General features: G+C 43.3%; 1 protein-coding gene across 2 annotated transcripts in view; it reads right to left on the bottom strand.

Moving 5' to 3' along the window:
* Window positions 1–403: 403 nt before the first annotated feature.
* Window positions 404–16,269, bottom strand: part of ldlrap1b (low density lipoprotein receptor adaptor protein 1b) — a 31,189-nt gene continuing 15,323 nt past the window's right edge. The window contains exons 2-9 of one of the 2 annotated variants that reach the window (XM_062440331.1): window positions 15,881–16,023; window positions 15,048–15,160; window positions 10,986–11,100; window positions 10,136–10,208; window positions 6,899–6,994; window positions 4,871–5,004; window positions 4,481–4,515; window positions 404–2,083 (exon numbers count right to left, since the gene is read on the bottom strand). In XM_062440331.1, coding sequence (XP_062296315.1) covers window positions 1,939–2,083; window positions 4,481–4,515; window positions 4,871–5,004; window positions 6,899–6,994; window positions 10,136–10,208; window positions 10,986–11,100; window positions 15,048–15,160; window positions 15,881–16,023 — 854 coding nt within the window. In that variant the 3' untranslated portion in view covers window positions 404–1,938. The remainder of the gene's footprint in view (window positions 2,084–4,480; window positions 4,516–4,870; window positions 5,005–6,898; window positions 6,995–10,135; window positions 10,209–10,985; window positions 11,101–15,047; window positions 15,161–15,880; window positions 16,024–16,269) is intronic. The other variant, XM_062440332.1, reaches the window with a different exon arrangement.

Raw genomic sequence — 16,269 nt, 5'->3', positions numbered from 1 at the left:
TGCAGCAACACAATATTTTGTACATCGTTGCTTTACTGGAAATGGTTTCAGATGTGGTTTCATGTTTTGGAAGGATAAGCTAGCTCAGAGGTTATGATGTCAGTGTCGATAAGTCACTTCCTTTAGTCACTTCCTTTGGTCAAAGTATGTCAACACAAACATTCATTGAATTTGCTCTTGAAATTTAGGTTTATGGCGACCACGAGACCTTCTGTTCAACATCACGTCTAATTTTCCCCTTTTACGCAGGACATTTAATATCTAAAGGGAAGAAGTTTGCTCAGGAGGCCTTACAAGCTTGAGCACTAGCTGGATTCAGAGAGTTAAGAGTGATAACATGAAGCAGTTAGAATTAGGTACACATGAGAGTCTGGGATAATATAAAATAAAAGGATATCACCCATACACAAATGTACTTTTATTGAAATTTCTGTAAATTAATGAATTAAATTAAATTCATACATAAACAAAATGCCAAAAAAATAACACGGGGAAGAATCCCTGAAGAAAAAAAAAAGAATAAACTAGCAAAGTCAATGCAATGATATAATTTAACTTACAGTGGTAGAGTGCTGATAAAACACATTCACCCTGTTGGACTTCATGTTGTGTTTTACAGCAGCGAATCACAGTGGATTAATGAGGCATGCTGATACCATCTGTAATGTTATAGTGAAAATTAATCTCTTACAAATTGGGCTGAATGTACAAACAAATGTAATATACAGCTTCCCTTTCATATCATCTGAATCATCACATGTGCAGCTAATCGGTTTGAGAATATTGAGTAGACCTTTGTGCAGTGATTACATTACAGGTGACCTCCAGACCTTCCTCCACTTTCCCCACCAAGACATGTTCGTGTGCCTGGATTAGCTTGATTAAAGTTATGCCGCTATCTAAAAACATCAGAAAATCTTCCACTTGTTTAATCATCAAACGGGAGCACAATTAAAAAAGTTGAGTTAATCCACTGTGAATAAAAAGTTGTAAAAACACCACATGAAAAAATCCGAGGTGAAGAGTGAATCCAGGCTCTGTAAATTAGTCTGAGTTATGAGTTTGATGCTTTTTGACATTAAATTCCCTTACATGAAATATGTGCTTTTAAAGATGGTTGAATGCTGAGTGCAAAAATAGATTTTGCATTACAAAAAAAATAGGATTGTCATTTTGTTCTCATCTATTTCTCTCTCACACACACACACATACACACACACACATACACACACACTCCTTTGACTAACACATACTCGCTTTTTTTTTTTTTTTTTTTTAAAGCTCTTGTTGCCCAACAGGAGGCTGAAGCCTTGAAGCACACAGGTAGTAACATTTTTGACCAATAAGAACACTGGTGTACCGGTGACCTTCACCAGTGAGTTTTCCCTCTGATCCAGTTACATTTCTAAATCTCTAAGTAAATAAAATATGTGACAGCACCCTTTGTTGACCTTTACCTCACAAAATAACTGTTCCAAACATAACAAGTCTTAGTTGTCATATCTCACTTTGTACATTTATATAGTGTACATCCACACACACGCACACGCTTTAACGTAATGTACAAAAGCACATACCACAAACACATTACATACAGTGAATGGGTAAACAGACACTCAAAAGGAAGTAATACACTGACTGTAACAAACATGAAATGACTGCATGTTTTCTTTGTAGAAAAGGGATAAATTGGTTTGTATTGCTTTGGCCTGTTCTGTGAGCAGCCTGCTCATGTTGTCCTTCTCTGGTCGTGTGGATGCAGAAGCATCGGAGAGCCACGAGGCTGCACCACAGAGGACTTGGCAGCAGGGAGAAGGTGGGAAACCTTGCTGATGTAACAAATGTCTGTTTTGCCACTTCTCCGGTCTCCAACCATGTTTTACCCACCGTTTCTCCTCATCTTTCCCTGTTTTTCTCCTTCTTGGCGGAGGTTTCACATTAGAACCCGAAAGAGTCTTTTTGTGCGGGGAAGTCTGTGTCCTCTTGGTCCCATTTGCCTGGGGACAGGCACTCTTCAGTGTTCAAGTCCTGAGGGTTTACCCCAATGTCCAGGACCTGGGGGTTAGTGCGAGACTCAGCGAGTCTGGAGGAGCAGAGGAAGAGAGAGATTTAATCAGCAACTGCAAAAATGAAACCTGGAGAGTTATCAAGATACTGATATTACAAATAACAACTTATGACATTTCAAAATGCTTGATGGGACAATGTTGGGACATATAAAATAATAATCTAGTGAATGTCTCATGACAGCCTGACATGAGACTGCTCTAATTAAACACAAACATGTTAGACCTACATGTACATTTTGTCTTAGTGTGACATCTTTCATTCAGTGACATGACATTAAAGAGTACGAGACTGATGACGTGTGAGCTGGAGAAACACAACATATTTGTGATGAAGACGTGGACACAGTGGCAGAGAAACGTGTGGTGAAACACAGGGATGGACTGAACTGTGGAATGGTAACAGGAGGCTTTTTTGTCCTGTCAGGAAGTTGAATGAGGGTTCTGAACTGTGTTGATTGCCTTGGAAGAGAATGCAAAAAAACGTGCTTTATGTGTGCTTTAATTAATCTTGTTGAACACTGATATCCGGACAGATGAGCGGGCTTGAACAGTGGGGGTGACTAAAAGGGGGGAATGAAGTGGAAGTCACTAGGTCCAGTGAATGACGTCGTTACCTGAGTAGGATTCAAAGCTATCCAGACTGCGGCTGAGGGTGCAAAGGAAACATCACAATTAAACTCTGGTCTGATGTGCCTCACAACAAAGTGAATGGATTGACCTACACAGAGTTAACCACCGTTGTTCCATCTCGCAAGACAGAAAACACATGCACACCATAGTGGCTTTTTCTTATAATAGTCAACAGGCACTTTAGAGGCTTTTTGTCTACAAAGTAAACCCACACATCACAGCCAGCAGATGGCAGCACAGCCTCTCACAACAAAAAAGATCCCTGACAACTTATGAACAGATCTGCAGCTTCTATGGCGAGATACATGACCAAAAATGGCTCATCTGAGAGAATTGAAATGTCACAAATTAAATAGATAAGAAGGAATTTAACTTGTGAAAAGACTGTTTGATGCTCAGATTGAAACCTTTGGTGTGGCAGGAAGGGAGCAGTATGATCTCCAGCATTTTTTGGGTTGAGGATGAGGCCGTGGTACTCTAATACTGATTTAAGTTACATCGTATAACCACTAATCTCTGCTTTTCATAGTGTTTTTATGTGAAATAATATGGTGGAGGAAATTACTCATAAAGTATAGTGATGACAAGATTGCTCAACTCAAAAACTCAAAACATTTTGGTTGCTCAACTCGGTTCTTACGCGAAACCGCACCCATGTGCTACACCAACAATCAAGTAGAGTGGGGAAAAAAATACTACCATTCAGCAACATCCTCATTCACAGAACCATAAATTGTCTCTAATTTTCCCCTATGCTCTTATTCCAACATCTACCAGAGCAATCATCTTCTCCTGACCGACGAAGACTTTAACCTGGCCCTCGGGCCCCCCCTGAATATCCCTCAATTACTGAAATCTACATCTGGATACATCGATGCTTATGCTGGGAGAATCCTCATTAATCACAGAGTGGAAGATTAACGGTGTTGGGGTGTAATTACAGCGTGTGCAGACAAATAATCATCCGATAACGGGGGCGGTGTTGGTGGGGGGGCTAAAATGGCCTCTTAGCGCTTGATTACGGAGACTGTGGAGCCCATTCTCCCTCTGCTAAATAAAAGTGAGAATAAAGAGGGGGGCCACTGTCAAATTAGCGGAGGGAATGAAAAGCGGAGCCAAAAGGAAATAAATGCACTAATAAAGGGTGGAGTGAGTCTTTACGGCGGCCTAAAACAAATATCTGTAAACAGTTGCTCTGTGCAACCTGACAGCAGACCACCAAAGCTTATCGGAGCGCTGCTGATGCTAACTAAATTGAAACATTAATCACAGACGACTCCGTCTCCATTCTGATTAGTTTGTTGATGCCGTAGATTGAGTTTAAGGTATTCCAAACAACACGGGATGTGCACTCTCTTATCAGCCTCGAACCAGAAAATGACGAGACCTGAACTTCTTGCTTTTAATCTACTTCGATGCTTCTTTTAAATAAGCTATGAAATTATTCAAAAAGAGCAACAACAAAAAAAAGTTACTTTCCAATAGGTATGTGGTATAAATTATACAGCAATGTGCCTCCCATTCATGAGAGTTCATGAGAAACGGGTGTGAGGGCCTGAGTCGATGGTAAACAGAGCCTACGGAGGCAGCATGACTCAGGACAGGTGTCTGCTGCCAGGACCTGTAAACTGAGCCTGTCTCCTGTCGGCGAGAGTTCACCGGGGTGAGGCGAGCAGAGGCGGAGGTGGTACGAGAGCGGCTCAAACCGCAGGTGGCTTGTGTGGCTGTTTAGCCGGGACCGGGGATACAAGGAAAAACCCCAAACCTGCACTTCTTCTCACCTTGAGAAAGCCTCGTCCAGACCGTCCTCCAACTCCTGCCAGACAGAACACGAGAAGAGGTTAAAGATAAAGTTAGAGTGAAAAAGTCAACGGTGCTTTTTATGCAAATGTTTTACTTGTGTGTCCATATTAACTCACTGCTAACACTTTTCTCTAACATAAAATGGTCTGAGGAGGTTAATACAGACTATGTGCAGCCCCACACCCTCTACAGCTATGTGACCAGTTGATAAAACCAGCTCTGTTCAATAGGCTATTGTCTAACTCAGCGTAGCAGCAGCAGCAGCAGCCTGACTGTAGAATCTACTCCTTTGAATTACAACAGGTATAGTCCGTCGTATCGAGCCTAAACAGCTGAAATTCACTGACCAGCCCCGACTCTTGTCTTACCCATACAGTATTGTTGTTCTCTGTAGCGTGATTATGCACCATAAAGGGATCCGATTCGCTCTGCTTTGTTCCTGAGTGGACCAGCGCCATATTGGCCCCCTCTGCCAAATCCAGAAGCTTCGCTGTGGCTACCTCTGCAATACAGAACAGGAAAGATTTCAGACAATTTACATATAAATGCGTGAAAATGTTCAAACCTCGATGCAAGTGTAAGAATACAGTCGTTGTGGCGGTCTTAACTACGTTTCCTTATCAAGCCTCTAATGCTCCTCATCGATGTGACCATCTGTGCATTGTCACTCTGTGATAAGTGAGCATGGAGTAACCCCCTGACTTGCACGCCGAACCACGGTGACACCACTGATCTGTAATGAGATTGGCTTGTAATGGCCTCGCATGGTGATTAATGTGTGTCAATAATGTGTGTCAACACTAATGTCTGTCTACTCTTTAAGCTAATGTTGCCCGTTGAGAACAGGAAAAGCTCAGCGGCTTCTATAAATTTAACTCTTCTGTGCTTGAACTTAATATCCTTAACTGAACTCGGCCATTTCTCTTCATCTGAGGGTAATGCCTCCCAGTGTTTGTTAAGGTGGAAGTAGGGCTGTTATGTTCAACCCTGTAAGGAAGAAGCTTCTAACAATGAAGCGGCAGATATATTACGTAGCCACTGTAAGAAGCCTGGCGCCGGGAGAGAGTGGTAGGTATCATATCTCATGAATAAAGCTGACTCGGCTCTGATAACGCCACTGATCCTGAGAGTCCCTCTGACTCAGTGGCGTGCCAATCGATCAGCCAAACTCAAGGGTACGTAACTGTAACCTTCTGATGCCTCTAAAGCTCTGCTGTCCCCAATCACCGCTTTGGAACGCAACCTCTGGCCGAAGAGAGAAACACTCTGCCTGTTTCATAAGGCACTCAGAGGCTTCTACCGCGCATTACTCTGCTGTGCAATGATGCCAATTTGCTTTACAGAAATCCAACCCGCTGGCAACCGAATGATCCACTGAATGGCCAGCGGGATAATGTTCGGCCCGAGCGCATGGCGTGCCCCTCTGTTGCCACGATTTGTTTCCAAGTCCTATTTTGTTGAGTCTTCTCACTGGGGGATCATCCATAAAAACCCATGTCGGCCATAAAATCCAGGGCCACAGCCCCAAATAAAGTGTCAGAACAGATTTAGAGAGATCCCTCCCTGGCTGGAGGCCACCTGGCCAGGGCAGAGGGGGGGAGGCTCAGTACAAAGCTAAGGTTTTTAGATGTTATTGGAGATGCAAAAACAAAACAACAACAAAAAAAGGCTGAGTCCGATAACCGAAGCTTCTATTATCTAATGGATCAGGGAGAATGTGAACATTGGGTGTATTAAGCGTGACAGTGAAAAGGCATAAGCACAAACACAGAAGAATGAGCCGTTCTGCCACAGGCTACAGGACGCTCCTCGTCTTCTTTTATATGTGGACAAAACATGGAGCTAATAATGCCTTGAGGTCATGCGCTACAAGTTTAGAAGGCACGAATCGCATTTTCAGCCCTGGAATCTTAATAAATCTGATCGAACAATTAGGTCGGAGAAAACGTAGGCCTCTTTTCATGCTTTTTATAAAACAGGACTGTCATTATGTTACAGGATTTGCACAAAACATTATTTGTTTGTTACATTTACCGCAAACAGTTCTTTGATATCAGAAAATGTCATGGGGAATCTGTGAAGCGAGACTTTTTTTTGCTTTTAATGGATCCACAACATGGTGAATTAGATTTAATGCTTCCAAATTAAAAGAGAGCATCATCATTACCATTATCATCATACATAATTACCCCCCCAAAAAATGTCATTTGCTGTTCATTGTGATGATGCTACGGTGAAAAGAATACCCGAGCAGACGCAAGATTGTTGTCAGCTGAACCGAAGCCTCGATATAGGCCAACCTTTGACAAGTGTCTGAGTACTCTTCCTTCCCCCGAGGCTACGGCCGCTGTGACAGAAGAGAGAGAAAAGACGTGATGACGGGCGACGTGACTCACCTCCTCCCTTCAGGCTGGCGAGGCTGGCCGAGCTCTCTGACTGAGAGTTGCTGGCTCCTTCCCCGTCTGAACCCGACTTCACTCGCTTCTCTTTCTCTGAAGACGGGAGATTGAGGAGGAAGACAAAAAGAACAAAAAAAAGAGAAGAGCTGTCAGTGACGACTCGCTGTGATTTAGAAACATGTAACCGCGATGCGAGCGCAGGAGCGGTTCATTTATCTAGCTGCTGTTAAAACACGTGTGTATTAAATATCTCACTAACCAAGCGTAAAATGTGTGTAAACAAATTAGCAGGACTTAATTGGCAGATAAGGTTAAAGCCATTACTCAAGCCATCTGCCAGCAGAAAAAACCTTGAGGCCAGGGCTTCAAAGATTATAACACACTTGATATTTCATAACGGTGAGTGCGTTTAAATAGACTGTGTCCAATGGATAATCATATCTGCTCACTTGCCAAGAAGAAGGTTTACTACATAATGCAGGTCACTAAGTTTTATTGTATTTCCTGCACAATACTGCTCACATAAACCACTTTAAGTCTACACACAAATGCTAATATAAACACCCATCTCTATCATCTAAAATAACCTCCTTTCCTCTGATGTGGAGGTGACCCTAACCCAACCCTAACCTTGTGGTCAGAGATTAAATGGCCATTTCTATATTATAACAAAAAGTAGGCGTTTTTTAAAAATTTCATAACTATTCTCATGGTACAAAACAAAAAACATGCCATTTCCCATGAGCCCAGGTAGCTAGGCAATGGCAGTGTTACAAAAATTTCCCCTGGCACCTGCTTCCCCCCTCACGGCCTTGCTTTTCACTCTGACTTCAATATCTGCGAAACATGGAACCAGCTTAAAAAGATTCGCCAGTTCAAAGCTGGTGATGGTGTTTAGAGTGAATATTCAACGAACACTGATCTCCTATAGAGAGAGAGAAAGAGAGAGAGAGAGATGTGGAGCTGTAATATACGGAGGAATGTGGGTCAGGAATGTGTGGTGGGCTGTGGAGAACTGCGGTGGGTGGTGGAGGAGAGTTTGTCTGCCTAGTTTGTTGCTCGCTTCATACACAGACACCCCTCTCTTCCTGCCCTGATCCTCTGGGGTCTTGTAACTTTAATGAAACAGACTGGAAAGGATTTTTTTTCACCCCCCCCCCCCCCCCCCCCCCCCCCCCCCCCCCCAATTCTCTTCATCTTACTTTCTTATTCAGCACCACAAGAGAAAACCACTACTCAATTTGATAAAAAAAAAAAAAGGGGGAAAAAAAGATTCTCATTTTTCCCCTTGCTGTAACCCTCTACTAGCTCGGTATTGGTTCTCCTTCATCGGTGACACTGTAGTGAACTGGGAGAAAATAGCTCAGCAAATTAAACAGCTTACTAGGCCAGCCTCGGAGAAGAAGAAGGGAAAAAAACAAAACGAGGCGAGGTGAAGATTGTGTGAGAAAGAGCAAGCGATACATAAGAAAAGAAAGAGAGAAAGACAGAAAGAGCAAGAAGGATGCGTGCGCTAATTTTCAGTTCTTAACATTCAATTCAGAAACACACACACACACACACACACACACACACACAAAATACATGAAGAGGCGTGAGGCATGGCCTTGATCTTGGAAAAAAATACCCCCCTCTGTCTTTCTCCAAAATGGAAATACACCCACATTAAAACATTCCTGAACACCACAGTAGAAGAAGAAGAAGAAGACGGGGTAGAAATGTGGGGTGAATGGGGGAAAAAAAGACAGCTGGAATTTTCATACAGTACGAGTGTGGGGTCTCTAAAGGACTGAATAAATAAGCTCGCCCTCGAGTGAGACAGGATCAATGGCACTGACACTGAATCTGTCATGAGGTTGAGCTCCCACTGACACACGCACACAATCATTTGCCTTTCTCTCTCTCGACATCCCCGACACCCTCTCTCGCCCCGCCTTTCATGCTCTCTTGCCCCCTCTCTCTCTCTTCCTCCCCATCCCCCACCTTCACCGCTATCCTCCTCTTCTTCACCCGTCTCTTTATAATAAACAGAAGCGAGTGCTGGGATGGAGGGAGGAGGAGAGAGAAGAAGTAAATAACTCAACTGGGGGGGGGGGTTGAAGGTGCCAGGTGCAACACGAGACAGACAGCAACAATGGATTGGACATTGGATTCAAATAGCAGCAACACGCATGTAAAGATGAAGGGATGAGAGAGAGAGGAGGGGGTGGTGATGTAGAAGCCGATATTATGTGTCCTCACAACTGTTCATTTAGGCTGGAGTCATACATTTAGTAAATTACACGCGTGTTCTGCTGAGCTGTACAAAAGAACGAGCTGCTTGTGTGTGACAACCTTCCTTACGCAGCACTTTGATCGCCCGCTGCGTCCACAGCCGAGCCTCAACACGCACCGCCCGCTTATCTCCTCAGCGTACTCTACTATTAAGGGTGCTCGTAAATTCACAAGAGGCTGAAAACTTTACAAGTCAAGATATATTAAGAAAAAAAGAAAATATATATAAATAAATAAAGAGGAGAAGCAACATTTTTATTTAGTGGGGCGCAGTGGGTGATAAAATATATCGAGGGAAAATCCCAGTTCTCATACATCTCAGTCCTGTTCTCACAGTAATGATTTACTCTTGCTCAGCCCACTTCTGCCCCAGGCTCACCTTAATTCTCCCCCACCCTTCATCTGTCAATACCTAGATGAGTCTCACCAATGACTAAGTTGCCTGTAATAAAGAGGCATCGCTAAACTAAAGCTGGTCTTCTCTGCTCCCTGGGCGGTGATTTCACAACTGCAGGAAGAGACAGGTTCAATTAATTGAGACATTCCTCTGTCCAAGTGTGTGTGTGTGTGTGTGTGTGTGTGTGTGTGTGTGTGTGTGTGTGTGTGTGTGTGTGTGTGTGTGTGTGTGTGTGCGCGCGCGCGCACGCGCACACGTGCAAAAGAGAGAAAAGACAACAGTGACTGGCAGCTGGAGCAGCCAGTCGGATCTCCAGCATTTCACATGACCCCTGTAGTGGGGTGTCAAGGCCAAAACCAGGAAGAAGCAAGCAAATGTATGTTTCTACGTTGCCCAGGCAACCACGGGATTAAAGTCATTGTTTGGCCGGCCCGTGCTAGAAAACGGATGTATACAGCAAGAGTGGAGAATACTGACAGTGGGGGAGGAGAGGGAAGAGAGGGAAGAGGGGAACGTTTTCACTCATCCGTCACACTCCGGTCGTTGGGGGCGACCATGCATACCTTCCTTGGCAGCCTGCCAGAATTCAAACGCCACTCTGAAAGCCTGAGCCACCGTTAGGGTTACTGCCTGCGCCTGTTTGGAGGTAGACAGAGAGGCACAGACAACATGGCCAAACATTAGATGAATATACTCATGTGCGTTTCATCCAACAGGAAGGAAGCTCCAGGAACGTGAGGAGCTATAGAGCGCTATAAAAACAGGAACTGACCACTGACACAAGGAAGAGTTCCTCCACGGAAGGCTCAAGTGGAGGAATAGAAACCCGTAGTCTTCATGACATGTTGTTTACGTAACTGGGGAGGATACGTGGCCTTTTGGCCGGAGCTAAATTAGCGACGGGAAGGAAGAGGAGGGAGCGGCTCACTCGTTCAACAAACCTCCAGGGATGGAGAGAATGTGAGAGAGGGATAACAGCCTTCCCCGCCCTTCATGCGCTCGATCCTCGTCTTGCTCCTGACTTCATACTTGGACATTTGCATACAGTACATACCAGTCAAGTGTGATTAAAAGTAATTGTGAGGTTGTTCTGAGGTCTCTTTGCAATAGAGGATATCTGCATAAAGTACTTTCCACAGAAATCGCCGGGAGCAAAAGCTGCATCGGTTACCTGCATGCAGAACTCGGCTGTGTGCAGAATATGAAGTCATTTACTGCATTTATTCTTAAGTAACCAACAGCTTTCATCTGAATTATGACATTAAAAAAAAGGCACCCTAACATTTTCCTTTATATTTTTGAGCCAATTTCTTTTAAGCATTAGGTGAGTATGACGATAATTATATCATCGCACACCTTTGAGAGTAAACAGCCTACTTGTGCAGTGACACATAATTACACTCGTTTACTCACCATTTTTCTCTTAGTGCAGAGGAAGGCATGACACTCCAGAGTCTCGTTGTGTTGACTCTGGACGATGTAGGCAAACACTTTGTCGTGCATCTTGTCAGCCGTGCAATATGATATTCTGAAACACACACACACACACACACACACACACACACACACACACACACACACACACACACACACACACACACACACACACACACACACACACACACACACACACACACACACACACACACACACACACACACACACACAGAGACACACAAACATACACATTAATAAAAACTCAAAGATTTTACATTCATTTACAGATGAAACGGGGCCATCATCTGAACTAAGCCCTTAAACTAATCCAGAAATCTCATTTAAACTCAATCTAGCACTTCTCTGAAGTGTAATAGAAAAAAAACCCACCAGCTGCATTTACAGTCATAACGTTCTGCACGTAATCGAATACACACTGTAGCTGTGAGCAGGTATACAGCTGAACAACAGCTACATACACACCCCAGCCGTGTCCACCTGTTTAACGACTTTGACACACACAGAGTTTTAAATTATAGCTTTCAGATTGGGGCCCGGCTGCTCTCGGGGACATGAAAAGGCTCCCACAGAGAGAGGTGAGCGCTCCTGACTGGGAGGTGATCTGCTGAGGAGGTGTGAAGCTGCACTGTTGCGTTATTCATGCGGCATGTACCAGAGGTATCGGTCTCAGGTGCGGAGTGAGCTTCTAAATGATGCTCTGATGCTCCACAAATTGCTTCTCTCCACTGTCTGATCGTGATGCCATTACGCCAAAGACCAAAGTGATGGATACGCCGGACAGTTGGGGAGGGAGACCCAAAACGATGGAGGGAGGCTATAATGAATGTCTGCCATCTGTCCTTCCTTTCTCCTTCGAGCGTCGGCACTCCGACTGTTAACTTCACTGTGGCATAGTCACACACTCGGTTAATTAACGAGTAAAGTATATAAGGAGTGGAGATGATAAATCAATAAAAAGTAAAAGGGGGTTTAAGAATCACAGCTGTGGTCTGAACAACACAACAGAGATTTACAGGCAAGTGTTTGCAAGGGAGGGGGATTGGGTGTCTGGGCAGATCTGTTTCTTTTATTGGTCGTCTGCTTCTTCCCAGATGTCTCGGGTAGAGAGCGAGCTACAGCCAGCTGCTTTATGTCTGCAAACCATTCTGAGGTCACAGCTGGACTCACCTCATGCAGTCAGCCTTTTAATTGTTCTACTGTTTAATTCATGTTCTTCAAATGAGAGAGTTCACTTTCAGAGCAGACTTTAAATAGAGAGGCAATGGAGAATAAAAGGGATTGCGTGCATTCGGTATTTTGTTTTAGAGCTGCAACATTTGGTAAATTACTCAATTAGTCATGTGACAGAAAATGATCAGCGACTATTGTGATGATCGATTTATCTATTTGAGTCAGGGTTCAAAATTCTCTGGATGCAGCTTCTCTAATGTGAATATGTTGTGATTTCTATAATCTTCTATGACAGTAAACTGAATATCTTTGGGGTTGTGGACTGTTGGTTGGGAGAAAGCGAGCCATTTCAGGATGTCAATTTGAGCTTTAGGAAACAAGGATTAACATTGTTTCACCTTTTTCGAACATTTTGAACCAAACCAATTATCTATTAACTAAGTCAGTAGTTTCCCACAAAACAAAGAGAAATTAGTCATTTTTCAAGCAAAAACAGTATCTAGTTCCTACTTCTTACATATAAAGATTTGCCACTTTTCTTGGTCTTTACAGTATACTTGGTATTTTGGACTGTTCCTCAGACAAAACAAGCAATTTAAACACTATAATTGTCATTTTTCCCTGTTTCTGACTTTACAATTCAAACTATTGAGACTGTCAAATGAATCAACAGTGAAAATAACTATAAATAGGATCCCTAACTGTCAGTGAATCCGGTTTGCACAGGATATACTACAGCCGATGTTGATGTCAGTTCAGTGTGCACTTACAGCTTACAGTAATTTAAGCACCATATTGATTCAATTTTATCTCAGCCTAAGACAGCGATGTCTGTCATTCTGTCTCACCCTTCCTTCCTGGGACTTAAGTGTGAAATGTTACTCGGGTTCAGTCAAAAAACAGTCCAATAATGTAGAGACCAGGTTTAATATAGACAGCAATAAGAAATTAACTCCCATCCTGGTGAAATAAAATGCTAAATTGGGAAGAGAAGAAAGCTAGAAGATTGAAACTGACACTGGAAATCTAGAAATGATGTTGGTGAGGATGATGTGTCAATCCAACGGTCACAGGCTAACTTCAGAAAGCTGTCAGCAATTGAGATTTTGTCATAAATCTGTCAGATTTTGGAAGAAATTATTCAACACAGGGTTATCCATGCTTGAAAAAAACTAGAAATATCACCTCACGGTTGTATGCCTCCGCCAGCAAGTCAAGTTGCAATTTACATCCATGTTTGTCCAGACTCATAATAATATTTGTAATGAAGACTTTTTATAAAAAAGTATAAATTTAAACTTATACAAAGAGCTTTTATTTTGTGTTGATTTAAGAGTCGCTTGTGGAAAAAAACAGTAGTGTTTCCCCCGAAAGAAGACTACATTTCCCATGAGCACCACCACCTTGTATCTTAACGATCTTGATGTGGCTAGCACATGCATTTGTTTTGGGGCTTTTTTTCTTTTTTATACACAGTTGTTTGCATAGCGATGAGGTTATGTATCTGTTTAGGACTATGTAAGATGAATAATTGTAATATGATGATGGTGAAACAAAGTAAATTTTACTTTAGTACCGTTCATAAATCTCAATTACATTCAAGGCTGCATTCACACTAAACCCAGCAATGCAGCAGCTTCCTGCCGGGTCATGTGGAGGTGTTTATTTGTGGTTTGCAACATCACTGCCTTGGAACAATCGGAAAAAATATTGTTTTATTTCTCAGATTCGCTCATTTCTTCTTGCTTCACAGCCACTCACTCTCTTCATTCAGTGTCCAGCTCACTTGGCGGCCGCTGTTTTCTCTCTCGCCCGCCCTCACTTTCTCTTTCTCTCTCCTCTTTTTCAAATGAGTCAGTGTTTTTGCAGAACATTGTGGTTTCACAGTGAAGTTGACCTTTTGGAAATAAAATGTCATCATTTCATCATTTTCTGTCTAACTTTCAAAGTGACCTTGACCATTGACCATCAAAACTTAATCAGTTCATCCTTGAGTCCATGTGGACATTTGTGCCAAAAACATTTTTTAATTCCCTCAAAGCGTCCCTGAGATATTGCGTTCACAAGAATGGAATGTACATATTGACGTATGAACAACACGAAAACATAATGCCTCTGGCCACAGCTGTCACCGGGGCAGAGGTGTAAAAATGATGGCAAGTCCCATATCTCCTTGATATGTAGAAAAGATATGTATGATATGACTCATAAATGTGGAATTTTTGGGAAGAGTGATTCAAGCTTGGCTTAGAAGCTCAAAGCCAATTGAAGGTTGGGCAGCTTTAAGCATGCAGGCTGCAGCAGGCAAGGGGTTCTGTGAGATCTGTAGGCATGTATTATTAGAGATTATTATGGTATGTGATTGGGAACAGTTTGTGTTTCAATTGGGAAAAACAGCTGCGTCCCCAACCGATAAAATGCTGATTTTTGGGTCAGTGGTTAGGGTTGGGGTTAGAGTTACGCAAGTGGTTGTTATGGTTAGAGTTAGGGTGACTCTCCAGGAAATGAATGCCTAAAACGTGTGTGTGTGTGTGTCAGACAGTCAGTCACACTTGAGGTAAAAGCTCAGACATACAGCTGTTACAGAGCTCCACAGAGACATGAGATTGATGAGACATACTGCTGATAGACTCTCCCTCTCTCTCTCTCTCTCTTTATCTCTCTCTTTCTCTCTCTCACACACACACAAACACGCCTCCTCAGAGCACCACACCTCCTAACATCCATCTGGTGATGAATGAGAGCGAGCGCCCGTATAACAACTTTTGTTTTATTGTGGGTGATAAGGATACGCTTGGGCTGATAGCACAGAACGTGTGAGTAGAGGAGAGGAGAGGAGAGGCTGACCTGTATATGGAGATGTTTTCTATCAGCTGGTGGGAGGCACTGTCGTAAAGGATGATTCCGCGAGGTGACACCGTTAACGTGACTTTCTGGAGTTTTTTCCCACTGGCTTTGGCCTGAGAAAAAAAAGGGGAGAGAAAGAGAAAGAGAAAAAGAGAAAGGAGGGTGTGGACAAAAGAGAAGAGCCTTTAACCAAAAAAATTACAAAGCAAACAAACAAATCTGAACGGGTGTGTGTGTGTGAGTCACAACCACAGCCTGACAAAATATTAGTATAACAGATTACACTATATGACAGGTCCCGTTCAGCAGCCCAGCATCCATTATGGCGGGTCAACAAGGGCAGCGAGCAGATTAGGCCCGATCAGAGCCTCCCTCTACATATATCACCGTGCCCTGAGTCCCACCATTATGCCGCTGCTAACTTCATTATCCACTGAGCTGCCAGATCCAATAACATTAAGCCTTTTCTACCACGATAAAGCTGGCTGAGCCTTATACACAGGCAACACTGTCCAAACTAATTGCATCCTCCTCCTAAATGTCAACCGGGGCCTCGGGGCAGGAGGGGAGAAGTAGGCAGCCAACCAGCCACTTTTCACCGAGGTGTCAGTCAGGTCAAGAGCAGGAGGAAACTACTGGATGTCTGTGGTTTTCAAGTGGTGGGGTTGATGGAATGGAAAAGATATTATAGGTGCTTGACAGAAACTAATTTTCTGAAACAGTGCTGCGTTGACAAGAAATTTGGGGTATCCTGTGTTCAGGCTACACCAGAGCTTATGTGTGTGTGTCTTGGCTTGCTGCAAGAGCATAAGTGCGTGTGTTTTTTCTCTCACCGTGGCCACTATCCTCTTGACAGCCGCCGCGGACAGCTCCTCTCCTTTGGGCTGCTCCACCATGGTGACACCCAGGTACTTGAGCTGGAACACCATCCCCTCCAGAAGGGTCTCCCTCGTGTCCGTCCAATTCTCCGGAAGCTCTGCAGATGAAAGACACTTCTGATCATGACAAACTCGCTGCTCGTTGTCTAAGATGGACTGAGAGATACTCTGTTAGATGTGCTAGATGTGTTAGATTACACAACTGACCTGATTTGATAAAGAGCTACACTTGCTTATTTGCCTTTAAACCACAAGTCTTTTCTTTTTGTTGTGACCATTTTCGTTGAGTTATGTCACGGTATACAGTATTTAGTACATTTTATTATGACGTATTCAAATAATAT

The sequence above is a fragment of the Scomber scombrus genome, chromosome 19 (genome assembly GCF_963691925.1).
Source record: "Scomber scombrus chromosome 19, fScoSco1.1, whole genome shotgun sequence".
NCBI classification, from domain to species: Eukaryota; Metazoa; Chordata; class Actinopteri; order Scombriformes; family Scombridae; genus Scomber; species Scomber scombrus.
Note: the sequence above shows the minus strand (reverse complement) of the source record. Positions and strands in the feature narration are given on the sequence as shown.